This window comes from Pan troglodytes, chromosome 17 (genome assembly GCF_028858775.2).
Source record: "Pan troglodytes isolate AG18354 chromosome 17, NHGRI_mPanTro3-v2.0_pri, whole genome shotgun sequence".
In the NCBI taxonomy this organism is placed as follows: domain Eukaryota; kingdom Metazoa; phylum Chordata; class Mammalia; order Primates; family Hominidae; genus Pan; species Pan troglodytes.
Window position 1 is genome coordinate 68575792 of NC_072415.2, and position 14391 is coordinate 68590182.

Consider the following 14391-nt stretch of genomic DNA (forward strand, 5'->3'; position numbering starts at 1 on the left):
TAATTTTTATATAAGGTGTAAGGAAGGGATCCAATTTCAGCTTTCTGCATGTGGCTAGCCAGTTTTCCCAGCACCATTTATTAAATAGGGAATCCTTTCCCCATTTCTTGTTTTTGTGAGGTTTGTCAAAGATCAGATAGTTGTAGATATGTGGCGTTATTTCTGACGGCTCTGTTCTGTTCCATTGGTCTATATCTCTGTTTTGGTACCAGTACCATGCTGTTTTGATTACTGTAGCCTTGTAGTATTGTTTGAAGTCAGGTAGCGTGATGCCTCCAGCTTTGTTCTTTTGGCTTAGGATTGACTTGGCAATGTGGGCTCTTTTTTGGTTCTGTATGAACTTTAAAGTAGTTTTTTCCAATTCGGTGAAGAAAGTCATTGGTAGCTTGATGAGGATGGCATTGAATCTATAAATTACCTTGGGCAGTATGGCCATTTTCATGATATTGATTCTTCCTACCCATGAGCATGGAATGTTCTTCCATTTGTTTGTATCCTCTTTTATTTCACTGAGCAGTGTTTTGTAGTTCTCCTTGAAGAGGTCCTTCACATCCCTTGTAAGTTGGATTCCTAGGTATTTTATTCTCTTTGAAGCAATTGTGAATGGGAGTTCACTCATGATTTGGCTCTCTGTTTTTCTGTTATTGGTGTATAAGAATGCTTGTGATTTTTGCACATTGATTTTGTATCCTGAGACTTTTCTGAAGTTGCTTATCAGCTTAAGGAGATTTTGGGCTGAGATGATGGGGTTTTCTAGATATACAATCATGTCATCTGCAAACAGGGACAATTTGACTTCCTCTTTTCCTAATTGAATACCTTTTATTTCCTTCTCCTGCCTGATTGCCCTGGCCAAAACTTCCAACACTATGTTGAATAGGAGTGGTGAGAGAGGGCTTCCCTGTCTTATGCCAGTTTTCAAAGGGAATGCTTCCAGTTTTTGCCCATTCAGTAGGATATCGGCTGTGGGTTTGTCATAGATAGCTCTTATTATTTTGAGATACGTCCCATCAATACCTAATTTATTGAGAGTTTTTAGCATGAAGGGTTGTTGAATTTTCTCAAAGGCCTTTTCTGCATCTATTGAGATAATCATGTGGTTTTTGTTGTTGGTTCTGTTTATATGCTGGATTACGTTTATTGATTTGCATATGTTGAACCAGCCTTGCATCCCGGGGATGAAGCCCACTTGATCATGGTGGATAAGCTTTTTGATGTGCTGCTGGATTCGGTTTGCCAGTATTTTATTGAGGATTTTTGCATCGATGTTCATAAGGGATATTGGTCTAAAATTTAATAAACTCTTTATTGCAATTTCCCTGTCTTGATAAATCAGCTCTGTCTGTACAGCAGACAAGGTGAACCCATCCAGCGGTTACATGCACACACCAGCTGGGGCACAGGTCCTGCCCTGTTCACTTGCTCTTGCCTCTGTGAGAGCTGGGAGTGTTCTCCCGTAACAATGCTCTGTGCTTCTCCACCCAGGCTGTGCCTTCTCCCAGGAGGTAAGCTGAAGGCTTTACATGGTTATTAACTTGAGCCAAAGGTGCTTGGAAAAACATTATTTTTTATTAAAACAAATATAGTCATAAAGGAAGGAGGACACAACATTCAATAGAATTTAAAAGCTATAAAATATTACACTTCAAAGAAATTACACCTGCGGGCCAGCTAATTTGGATGAAGCCCCCACACCCTTTGACAGGCACACAGGCATCCTCCTCTGCTATTTAGGAGCATTTCCTGGAAACTGTGAGAATCCCCTTCACTTCATGAAGAGGACACAGAGGCTTGCTCATGAGCAGAATCTGAGCCAGAACAGTGTCCTTCTAGAACCCCACCCCTGGACACAAGGCCCCTCTAATACCAGTGTACCCTGATTACTATCATGCCAGAGTCTTTGAGGCATTCTTTCTAATTTTAAGATAGAACCTCTTTGTATCTTGTTAAAGAAATTTCAAATTTCAGCCAGATCAGAGTGGGCACATTAGGGCAGTGGACCTTTCCCGCAGCCCTGAAGTCGGTGCAGCCGCCATGCCACCCTCTGTCGTGCTTTGTCACTTCTGCAGGATCCAGGGCACCCTGGTTCCCTCCTGAGGACCGACCCCCTGTGGCTACAGACCCTTCTGCCAACAAAAGGATTCACGGTTTGCTTGAGCTCTTATTAATTCTGCATCCCTGGTGGGGAAAAAAACCAGAAACAAGAGCTGGGCATTATTCAGGGTCTTAATTAGGCCTGGCCTCTGCCCAGCAGGACGCCATTTGCATAGACAATGTGACTCCATTGATATTCATGAATTCAAAAACAGAAGCTGCCCAAACGAGGAGTGTTTTCTCTCCAAGACCTCACATGCTCCATTAAAAAAGGCTTCTTCAGGCCTGCTTCATTGCCTGGAAATAAATATGGGGGTGGCCCCAGCGGGGGTCAGTCTAGGGGCTGTGGCAATGGGGGAGGGGGACAGGACTCCTGGTCCTCTCTCTAGACGTGCAGGCTTTCAGAGAAGGTTGGTAATATACAGGGTCAGCTCTGTGTGCGTGTGTTGTGTGTATGTGTTGTGTGTGTGGTTTGTGGTTGTGTGTGTGATGTGTATACGTATGTGTGGTGTGTGTGTGCTGTGTGTGTGTGTGGTATGTGTGTGGTATGTTTGTGTGGTGTGTATGTGTATGTGTGTATTGTCTGTGGTGTGTGTGTTATGTGGTGTGTGTGGTGTGTGTCGTGTGTATGTGTATGTGTGTGGTGTGTGTGGTGTGTGGGGGTGTCTGTGGTGTGTGTGAGGTGCGTGTATGGGGTGTGTGTGTGTGTATGTGGTGTGTGTGTGGTGTGTTGTATGTGTGGTGTGTGTGGGGGTGTGTAATGCATATGTGTGTTGTATGTGTGGTGTATGTGTGGTGTGTGGGGTGTGTGGTGTGTGTGTTGTATGTGTGGTGTGTGTATGTGTGGTGTGTGTGTGGTGTGTGTTGTGTGTTTATGTGGGGTGTGTGTGGTGTGTGTTTGTGCATATGGTGAGTGTTGTGTGTGTGTGGTGTGTGTGTGGTATGTGTGTTGTATGTGTGGTGTGTGTATGTAATCTTTGTGGTGTGGGGGTGTGTGTGGGGTGTGTGTGTGTGTTGTGGGTGTGTTTATGTGTATGGTGAGTGTTGTTTGTGTGGTATGTGTGTGTGTATGGTGAGTGTTGTTTGTGTAGGGGGTGTGTATGTGTGTTTTTTGGCTGTGGAGTCCTCTGATTTAGGTTCCATAAACATGGAGTCTGGCCCAGAGGCCCTTCTGAGGCCCCTTACTCCTCCCATGTACCATCAGCATTCATGTGGTCACAAACTCTCCCCTTGTAAGGAATGGGAAAGTGGCTTAGATAGAAAAATGTCCTAACCTATCTTTAAGGCAGTGGCCTATTTACTGTGATGCTAATGCAGCAAATGAATCAGCCTCCTGATCCTTCACTTGCATGAGCCCTTTCCAAGTCCCTAGATCAATCTTGATATTTACAATTTTGTGTTCTTTTCTTTAAAAAGGACCCAAATTTGCCAGGCATGGTGGCTCATGCCTATAACGCCAGCACTCTGGGAGGCCGAGGCAGGAAGATCACTTGAGGCCAGGAGTTGTAGGCCAGCCTGGGCAACATACAGAGACCCTGTCTCTATGAGAAAATTTTTTTTAATTAGCCAGGTGTGGTGGTGAGCACCTGTAGTCCCAGTTACTTTGGAGGCTGGATCACTTGAGCCTGGGAGGTCAAGGCTGCAGTGAGCCGTGATTGCACCACTGCCCTCCAGCCTGGACAACAGAGGGAGACCATGTCTCTTAAAAAAAATAAAACAGAAAGGAAAGAAAGAAGCCCAAATTGCATAAGAGTCAAGCCACACAAAACTTGGGTCTGTCCCTGCTGGAGGGCACTGTGGTTCTGTGTGTGGTAGGGTTGACTTGTGGGTTAAATCTTTTCTTTTTTGAAGAAAACTTAAGAGGACAGAGACTGGGAAGAGCGGGGCTTGGGGAAAAAAGGAGCCAGTTCCCATATCATGAAAGCTTAACTCAGTCCAGATGGCTGTCTGTGTAATTAACAGAAAAGCAATTGTAAGTGTGTACTGAAGTGTGTTAAGCATTTCTTGAGAAAGAGCAGAAAGTGTTATACTTTACACATGGTCTTCCAAATGTACCACCCAAGGGAAACTATTTTTCCCATTTTGTGAGTTAACAGGTGCAATGCAGACAAGAATTTCTTCCTTCTTCCTTCTCCCAGTTTTTACTGATAGGTAAATAGCTGCTCTGTCTGAAAGTTCCAACATGCACTAGCTAAGCCCTTTTTCTGTCCATTTAAGCATGCAAATATGATCTCAACCAGAAAAACAGAGCTGCAAACACAAGCTCCAGGCTCCCCAAAATTTGCTTGGGCCAGTAAATATTTAGGCAAAGAGTAGATAAAAGTGGGTGTGATTTATCTCTGGAGGATTCCAGGAAGCAGGTACTATGTTACTATGTTTCTGATCACCCAATCCACTCTTCCCTATTACATTGCCATATTTTATTTTCATCATGGGACTAATCGCCTTGTGATATCTCTTGTTCTGTTCTATTTGCTTACTGTTTAGACAATGTAATAGCTATGAGAGTAGATATCCTTTCTTTTCTATTTAACATGGTAGATTCATTTATTGGCTGGATTAATCCATACACCCATCCATCCATCCATTCATTTATTTAAAGAATATTTATCTTCTTAAATATTAAATATAATATTATTATATTATATAATATTAAATATCCTACCCAGCAAGGGGTAGGATAGCAGCCGTGTGAGCCCTCATGGAGCTTACAGACTGAGAGATCAGCTGAAACACTTGCCCTACTGTTCCTTCTCACTCTCTCGTCCCTCCCAGTCCCCAACAAGTCAGGAATGTGACACAAGGCAGGGTAAACACACTTACTCAGGTACTTCTCCAAAGCCCTCCAGAGGCCGTGCTTCAGCAGCGTAGATCTTGGCATAATACCTGGCAGTATTTTGAACATAGCATTCCTATATCACCAAAATACATAGAGAGCCCCAGTGACTACAGGAAATTCAGACAGCATTGCCCAGTAAGACTATTCAGGAGATTTCCCAGTAAGGTAAAGCCAATGAACTGACAAGCCCATCCCCTGGTTGGGGTCACAGAGGCAACGATTATTAGAACCTAGAGTTGGCCACTTAGGGAGGAGCTCTGAGACGTGAAGGAACTGTCCGGGTGGAGGTCAAGTGGTCTCCAGGACCAGGTGTCCCTGAACTATAAAATTTCTCGAGCCAGCAGGGCCGAAATTCACCCCAGAACTAAGGGGACTGGCCCCTCATCACGTCATCAGGTGGCACTTGGGGCACTACTGGGTTTCCTGTGAGATCTGCCATTGCAAACCCTTTTCAAAGGTGTAATTGGAGTAGTCAATAATGAACAGCACAGGATTTCTGCCTTAGGAAAAGCCAAGTGGATTCTGCATCCTATGCTGTGGGGCTTTTCTGAGCAAGAATCCAGATGCTGGGAGGTTTTCCAAGACTGTGTCATATTTGAGATGGAGGGAATACTGAGAGAGAAAAGAAAAAAGCAGAGTGGATTGGGAGAAGAAAGGAATACAATGGGCAGAATACTATATTCAGAGAGCAAGGCTGCCTTCAGAAGCACAAAGTCCCACGTGGCAGTGCCGCAGGATCACGATGCTTAATGCTTGACTGTACCTGAGAGATTCATCTAAGTTTAACCTGTGGATTTTAATATTTTAAATGTTTTAATTGTTTTAGATGTTTATGGTAAACATTTTAAAGGGGCACAGAGCTGGTGAAAGACCCAACTTTCTTGACAGCTACACCAGTGCCGGTGTAAACAGTGAAATATGTGGACCAGGTGTGGTGATTCATGCCTGTAATCCCAGCACTTTGGGAGGCAGAGGCAGGAGGATCACTTGGAACCCTCCAGGAGGTCAAGACCAGCCTGGGCAACATAGGGAGACTCTGTCTCTGAAAAAAAAATTAAAAATTAGTTGGGCGTGATGGCATGCGCCTGTAGTCCTAGCTACTTGGGAGGCTGAGGCAGGAGGGTTGCTTAAGGCCAGGAGGCCGAGACTGCTGTGGAACCGTGATCATGCCACTGTACTCCAGCCTGGGGGACAGAGTGAGACACTGTCTCAAAAAAGAAAAAAAAAAAAAAGACGGAGTGAAATATATGGACCAAATATGTGGATAGGAGGAGGAAGGAGCGAGAGAAGCTAAGGCTCTCCTGCCCTATCCTCTCACCTCGAGTTCTATGACTCAATAACACCGAGAAGTGGGAACTCAGCTAGAGACTTGGGTCTGTCTCTCTTCCTATTTTATACACTACCATTAAACCAAACTCAGGAAGGCAGAAAACAAGACCAATGCTGACCCTTCTGGGTATACCCCACCCCTCTCCCTCTCCACAAAACAAACCCAAACAAAACACTCCAGCAACTAGTGCTGATGTTATCTGTTCCTGGAGACCCTGGCATCTAGTGTAGCTTAGAACCCCCACTTTCCATATCATCCTAGATCCAAGTAGACTCAAACCCCCAGGGATGTCATAGGGCTTCTTAGAAACAAAATCAATTATATCTCGGGTTAGAACTGGTGAGGTGTCTCTAGGCATTGGCTGAGTCCCCAGTAGCTGGCATAAGGCCAAGAAATTATTCCCGAGAACTGAGAAGTGATCCCCAGCATTGAGATTGAATTGAAACCCCAAAAGAGGAAAAACACCCTTTTGAAGATGTTCCCATCAATCCTGAGTCTGATTTTCATCTCGTCTTATCATGGGTGGTTCTCACACCAGAAGTGACAGGCTTTGGGAAGATGGACCCACCTGGGCAGCGAGTTTGTAGTTCCTTTGGATGAGCTCATCATTATTTCTGGTCCCATAGGCAATGGCATTGTGCACCTTAAGCACACAGGCATGGCCAGGTTTGAAGACAGGCGTGAGGCCGTGCATCACTGTGCTGCGGAAGGCTTTGCGGTGAACCCCTTCTCCAAAGTGCAGCTCCTCCGTGGCGATCTGACCACGCAGGCGGCCCCCAAAGTAGCTGTCATGGAGGAAGTCTTCTTTGAAGATGAGTTGGCTGAATTCAATCTCTTCACATCCTGAAACACAGCACAGCTTTGGTTGGAGAGAATACCTCCCAGTCCTGCTCCTTGGCTAACTCCACATGGGGAGGGTCCCCACATAAGGACAATGACAAGGCTGACCTGCAGAACCAAGAGGGGGCAGACACACTTACCCTTCAAAAGAGGCATAGCTAAAAGAAGAGATGAGTGGGTTGGTGAGGAGGTGACAGGTCATTGAATGAGAATGTGGGAACATCAGGGATGGGTTGGAGCAAAACTGGAAAGATCAGGAAAAGAATTCTAGACAGACCTGGAAAATATAAGTGGAACCAAGCGAAGTAACAAAAGGCAAGTTGAAAAGATGGGAAAAGTGTAGAGGAGGGAAGAAAGACCAATGATAAGATCTGATAATATCGGACCAACCTTTCTTTCATTATTGCCCCCCACCCCCCGCAACCACGGAATCTTTGCTGGAATTTGTTTTAATTGCCTGCCATGAAAGTTTAATACCACAAATATACTATCTGTTTATGTACCATATGTATATTTGTTCCTTATACAGAAAAAGAGTAACTTTTTTTTTTGCCTCCCAAGAACCAATGTTGGTCCTCTTGGTAGCAATACTGCCTCCATTGAGAAAGCATGTGATAAGTATAAGAAACAGGTAGCAATAAACAAAACAAAAAAATAATAAAAAGAATTGCCTTTGAAGAGAAATCGAAAAAAAGGTAGAATTATTTTGGATTTATTTGTAAAAAGAAAAGTAGAATTATTTTGAGTTTTCTAACAGCTGTTTTTTTTTGCAGAGTGGATTCTACACGTTTGAGATGACAGTGAATTTAATCAGGAAGGTCCATTTTAAACTAGAGATGACCCAATCAGACTTCTCATTCACTGAGAGAAGAAAATTAGGTGGCTTTCAATGAAATAAGATTGTTTGGATTTTTAAATCCTTTCCACTTCTCAAAACTGATGAAAACTGACATCTTTCTGAATGTTTACAAGAAGAAAGAGATCATGGGTTGTGTGGAAAATTCTTACTTCACATTTCTATATACAATGCTTAAGGAAATATTTTTCTCTTCTTTTCAAAATATTTAAAATCATACGATGTGAGACTGATGGTAGCTATTAAAACTATAAGGAGACTGAAACTATTCTGATCGGGTATTGATTAAGGTCTCGGCCTAATTACTGCCAGAAAGAAAGAAAGGGAGTGGGGTTTGGTGGATTTTCAAACAGAAAAACTAGGTGAAGAGCTAGAATCTGCTTGAAGAAAGAGGATATTCCTAAAGGTGATCCTAGCATTTTCACAAAGGCTAGCAGAAGACTATGGGACCCCTGAATATGCCACCCTCAAATCTGTCTCTTTGGTAAAAGGATTGTTGAGCTGAAGGTAATTAAGAAGCAGAGGCAAGAAAGCTGTCTGCCTTCCCTCTATTTGCCTAAAATCAGGACATAAATTTATAAAGACAAAAAATATTCTACTCCCCCTTCTACCAGGAAGAACAAAGGTTAATGACTGAAGACAACTTTAGACCCTGATGGGCCTGGAGATGGGTACCAGACATTAACAAGCATTAATGAGAATCCAGATGCTGGGAGATTTTCCAGGGCTATGGAAATGCCTTTCCACAAGCTACTGCCCTTACCTACTCAAAGTCCTTCCCTCTGCCCTGTCACTTCTCTAAAAATGCACCATTCTTTGTTGTAGATGCTGTATAAGCTGGAATTCAAACCCCTTCTTAAATGAGCACTTCTGGAGTATCTCCCATGTATATATGAATTATACATGTTCATAAACTTGTTTGATTTCTCTCGTTAATCTTTTGTTACAGGGATCTGTTCCAACTAAGAACTTATGAGGACTGAAGAATAAATTATTTTTCTTCCCCAATAACTCCTACTGAGTAACCTGTCCTAGGTTTCTGGAGAGAACTGGGTTGGAGCTGCAGGAAAACAGGCAAATGGGACATTTTCTCAGATAAAGTTTTAGGCAATAGCTGGATCACAGATTTTACTCTAAGTAACGGAACCAGGAAAAAAATTAATTGATGGAGAAAAGCACAGTTTTATTTTAACAGTTAAATTTAAAAATTAGGTGAGAAAATAGAGAGGGAATGCTTTTCTGTATCCCAAACCTTCTCAGTTCCATTCTAGTTATATGATTAATTTTAACAATTTGGCCTCTAATACCACTTACAGAGTATAGGAAATGTTATATGTACATACACCAGAGCCCAATAAACATGTATTATATCTGCCATATCCTGTCTTCCTTCAAAATCCTCACATTTCTAAAATTTAATTATTAAAAGTAAAAAGCTTGTGCACCTTATGCTTTAAAATTCAGCAGATCTAATTAACTGAAGATAAAAGTTGGTCCAGGCCATATGCTTAGAAAGTAGGAAGGAAAATTTGTTTGTATAGTACCATACGTGGTATAATTAACAACCCTGTCTATAATTTCCAACAGAAATGCTTATTTGACAAGGATAAAAACATGAAAGAAAAAAAAAAAATCTTAGACATATTCTTTGTCTCTTGAAAATCCTGCAGAGCAAGAGCTGGAGTTCTAGGTGGAACTTTCCAAGCTGAAACTCATCTATTGGGCCTTCCTTTGCAGAAGCAGAAGGTACAGACTCTGTAGCTCTGCAGAAATCTGAAAGGACAGCCTGTCCAAAACTGTCTTCCTCAGCGATGGCTGAAATGAGCGCGTCCTCTTGGTTAGAGTTGGCACCTCTTTTAAAGTGAGAGATGGAGGCAAGATTTCATCCTTTAGACCAATTTCTTCCCTGGTAAGAGTAATGAAGGGAACAGGAGAACTGAGCACCTGAGGGGAGGCTCAGGAAAAGCACGAGTGTAGCAGTGCAAGTCTCGGGTTGTGAAGAAGGTGCGATTTTCTTTGCAGCGTTGCAGAGCCATCCGTTGCCAGGACTCACACTCCACGCTGCCTAAAGTCCCTGAGAGGTGGCAGTTCCATGAGAAAGAATCAAGAGAGGCCGGGTGCGGTGGTTCACACCTGTAATCCCAGATCTTTGGGAGGCCAAGTCAGGTGAATCACCTGAGGTCAGGAGTTCCCGACCAGCCTGGCCAACATGATGAAACCCCATCTCTACTAAAAATAGAAAAAAATTAGTCGGGTGTGGTGGCAGGTGCCTGTAATCCAACTACTTGGGAGACTGAGGCAGGACAACTGCTTGAACTTGGGAGGTGGAGGTTGCAGTGAGCCGAGATCTTGCCATTGCACTTTAGCCTGGGTGACAGAATGAGACTCCGTCTCAAAAAAAAAAAAAGAATCAGGAGAGACTCATTGGAATCCACCAGACAGACTCGTCAGATGAGTGTTGGGAGATCCAAATGCCTCACTGAGGTTCCTTGCTACACCCATACATTGTGAAATCCAAATCCTCAACTCAGAGAAACCATGTGGATACCTGCAGCCACTGGTTACAAAGACTGCTCCGAGGTGCAGAAAAGCAATCTGCAAATATATTCATAAAACATAATAACATCGTTAAATTGGGCTTCATTTGGTCCATCATTCATTTCCAACTTTCTCATGAGCTTAGCTTTATTAGTTTTTTAAATTAGAGACCATCTTGTAAAAAATTATTTATTCCTCCTATAGAGAATTAAATTAATAAACTGTTTAGTGAGATAGTCCTCTGAATTTAAAAAAATGTGATTAAAAGTAATTTTCCAAATCAGCTGGGTGCAGTGGTGAGCACCTGCAGTCCAGGCTACTCAGGAGGCTTAGGTGGGAGGATCATTAGAGTCCAGGAGGCCGAGGCTGCAGTGAGCTATGATTGTGCCATTGCACTCCAGCCTGGATGAAAGAGTGAGACCCTGTCTCAAAGAAATAAAATAAAAGTAATTTTCAGCCTCTTTATCTGAAGGTACAAGGATAGGGAGGGGCCAGGAGTTACTTCCCCAGCCGGGTGAGTCAGTGAAACTGACACCCCCAGTCACAATGGGGCCAGAAGCTGGGAGAAGGTGATGTCATCAGGGTTCAGACCCAGGCTCTACGGCTGGAGTCACTGGGCTATAGCGGCGGTACCATTTCCACCAAATGGCCAGTAGCTCATCCCCACTGGGGTCTCTCGCCTGACTAGTAATCCTTGAGAAATGAGCTCATGCACACCTAAACCAATGAAACCTAGCAAGTGTCTGAGATGTGAATGCCAATCAATGCTAAGAAGCTGATGAAACAGAGACTCCCTTCTGAGAGTCTTCTTATTTTCTGAAGTATTAGGAGTAAGGGGATTCTTTTGCATATTTTGCCTTCTGGGGAGATGAGAGCAGAAATAGAGGAAGGATTTTAAATTATAACACATGTATGCTACACACTAAAGACGGGTATTTAGCATCTGAGTGGGTTTGTGAAGAGCTTGTATTTAAGTTTACTATTTTGGGTTAATATCACAATATTTGCCAGGCCATTTCTTTTTCTTTCTTTCTTTCTTTTTTTTTTTTTTTTTTTTTTTTTTTTTTTTTTTTTTTTTGAGATGGAGTCTTGCTGTGTCGCCAGGCTGGGGGGCAGTGGCATGATCTCAGCTCACTGCAACCTCCACCTCCCTGGTTCAAGCCATTCTCTTGCCTCAGCCTCCTGAGTAGTTGGGATTACAGGCGCGTGCCACCACGCCGCGCTAATTTTTGTATTTTTAGTAGAGACAGGGTTTCACCACGTTGGCCAGGATAGTCTTGATCTCTTGACCTCATGATCCCACCCGCCTCGGCCTTCCAAAGTGCTGGGATTATGGGCGTGAGCCACCGCGCCTGGCCTATTGCTAGACCATTTCTAAGTCGAGATCTCAGTTTCTTGCTTTTGATACACTGGATGTGACTGCATTTTGATTACTTTTATTACCTGTTTCTGCAGAGATTTCAGGCGTTCTGTTTGTTTTAAAACTCAGTACATGCAGTAAATCTTTAAGATGCTAGTTCAATTCACTGTCAGAATTTATCCAATTTCTCCTAAAACTGACCGTGGATCCTCCCCTGTGCTGAAAGTCATGATCACATGGGGTGAGGCTGGACCACCGGGGTATGGGGAGCTGGCCTTCTGCAGCTCCTGAGAGCTGATGACGGGCGGCTCTTCCCAGTCCCATGATGTGTGATGTCACACTGGTGGTTTACGAGTGGCCACACTGAGAGTATTTACATCACGGAAACTGTAGGACTCAGAACTTCCCCAACCCTCAGCATGTTGCTAAATATTTACCCCAGCACACCACCAGGCAAGGGTGGGCATGGGTGGGCGTAGGTGGGTGAGTAATTCTCCTTAAGAGGGAAGACGGCAAACACAGATTGCACCAAACTGTGGAAAACTCAGTGGGAGGCCCGGGGACATCACAAGCATTCATGAGCAGCAATGTTAGGCTGTGGCTAACACCAGGTGCCAAAAGAAAGCAGAGAAACCCATCTTTTGTTTTCCTTAAGACACAAACGAATGGAGTGATCCTTCAGACACCTGGCTGTCTTTGGGAATCTGCTCAGCTAGTCAAACTGAAAGGAAAATTGAACAAACAAAACAAGCTGTAATAAGTCCCAGTAGCTGAAAAATCCCATGCAGAAGGGCTGAATGCAAGACCGATGCTTAAAGGGAAAAGTCAAATCCAAACTCCCCCTCTACGTGTTCCCCAAAACTCCACTGCTACAGTGTAGCATCCAATTCTGGATATCTGTGGTCTAATGAACTTACAATAGGAAGTATGGCCCTACATTCACATTGAATTGGCTCATGAATTGTCGTTCATTTCTTTTTTTCTTTTCTGATTTTTTTTTAAATTATACTTTAAGTTTTAGGCTACATGTGCACAATGTGCAGGTTAGTTACATATGTATACATGTGCCATGCTGGTGTGCTGCACCCATTAACTCGTCATTTAGCATTAGGTATATCTCCTAATGCTAACCCTCCCCCCTCCCCAAACCCCGCAACAGTCCCCAGAGTGTGATGTTCCCCTTCCTGTGTCCATGTGTTCTCATTGTTCAATTCCCATCTATGAGTGAGAACATGCGGTGTTTGGTTTTTTGTCCTTGTGATATAGTTTACTGAGAATGATGATTTCCAATTTCATCCATGTCCCTACAAAGGACATGAACTCATCATTTTTTTATGGCTGCATAGTATTCCATGGTGTATATGTGCCACATTTTCTTAATCCAGTCTATCATTGTTGGACATTTGGGTCGGTTCCAAGTCTTTGCTATTGTGAATAGTGCCGCAATAAACATACGTGTGCATGTGTCTTTATAACAGCATGATTTATAGGCCTTTGGGTATATACCCAGTAATGGGATGGCTGGGTCAAATGGTATTTCTAGTTCTAGATCCCTGAGGAATCACCACACCGACTTCCACAATGGTTGAACTAGTTTACAGTCCCACCAACAGTGTAAAAGTGTTGCTATTTCTCCACATCCTCTCCAGCACCTGTTGTTTCCTGACTTTTTAATGATTTTCATTCTAACTGGTGTGAGATGGTATCTCATTGTGGTTTTGATTTGCATTTCTCTGATGGCATTCATTTCTTAAGTCATGCCATAGCTCTTCTTCTCGGTTGGAAGAGTCCAGAGGATTACTGCTTCTACTCTTTACTCTGGGAGCTATTTTATGCTTTACAGTAAGCCCATTTCCTCTGGCAGGTCAACCCTAACTGACTTACCTTTAGTATCCTGGCGACTTGACAGCTGTTTGAGAACTAGAAGAAGACAAAGCAGAGAATGGCTTCAGTACAGATGTCCATTGTGAATGGGCAGGGGCCAGTGGTTTTTCATTGAAAACTGAAAAGCTGTGGTTTACCTTCAGCTGTGAGGTTAAATTCAGCAGTCACTTTTCCATAGCTGTTCTTGATGCAGCAGTAATAGAGTCCCTGGTCCTTCGGACTGGCTTGCACGATGGCAAAGGAAACAGTGGAGTTGTCCCCTGCACTGCAATGAGGAATATTCACATTGACACACTTCATCATTCTACGGTTGCATTTTTTTCTAATATACTTAAGGAGAAAGAAGCTAAGAATTCCCTGCTCACGTTTTCAGCCAGTGAGCTGCCCAAAGGGCAAAATCACGATCAGCTGTTTAAATAATTGATTTATCCACAGAGGAGAGTCATTACATTTTGGATAACATGCTCACTCCAATAAGCAGTAGGTTTAACTGCCATGAGTAGAGCAAAGAATTGAAATTGTGAATTCTGGGAGCTGTTGTTAACATTTCTGCTCAGAATTCAGCTCAATTATGTGACTAATCCGGGTGTCCTGTGCTTGAAGGAAAGTCTGATAACTCCAAACCCAAACTTATACAGATACAATAAGGG

General features: G+C 43.2%; 1 protein-coding gene across 7 annotated transcripts in view; it reads right to left on the minus strand.

The window, feature by feature from the left end:
- The window catches only part of ALPK2 (alpha kinase 2), a 148230-nt gene that overhangs the window by 28831 nt on the left and 105008 nt on the right, over window positions 1-14391 (minus strand). For all 7 annotated transcript variants that reach the window (XR_010151955.1, XR_010151954.1, XR_010151956.1 and 4 more), the window contains 4 exons: window positions 13879-14006; window positions 13742-13777; window positions 6832-7106; window positions 4918-5006 (listed from right to left, as the gene is read on the minus strand). Coding sequence is in view for 4 of the 7 variants with exons in the window: in XM_016933807.4 (XP_016789296.3) it covers window positions 4918-5006; window positions 6832-7106; window positions 13742-13777; window positions 13879-14006 (528 nt within the window). In the remaining 3 variants the exon portion in view is untranslated. The remainder of the gene's footprint in view (window positions 1-4917; window positions 5007-6831; window positions 7107-13741; window positions 13778-13878; window positions 14007-14391) is intronic.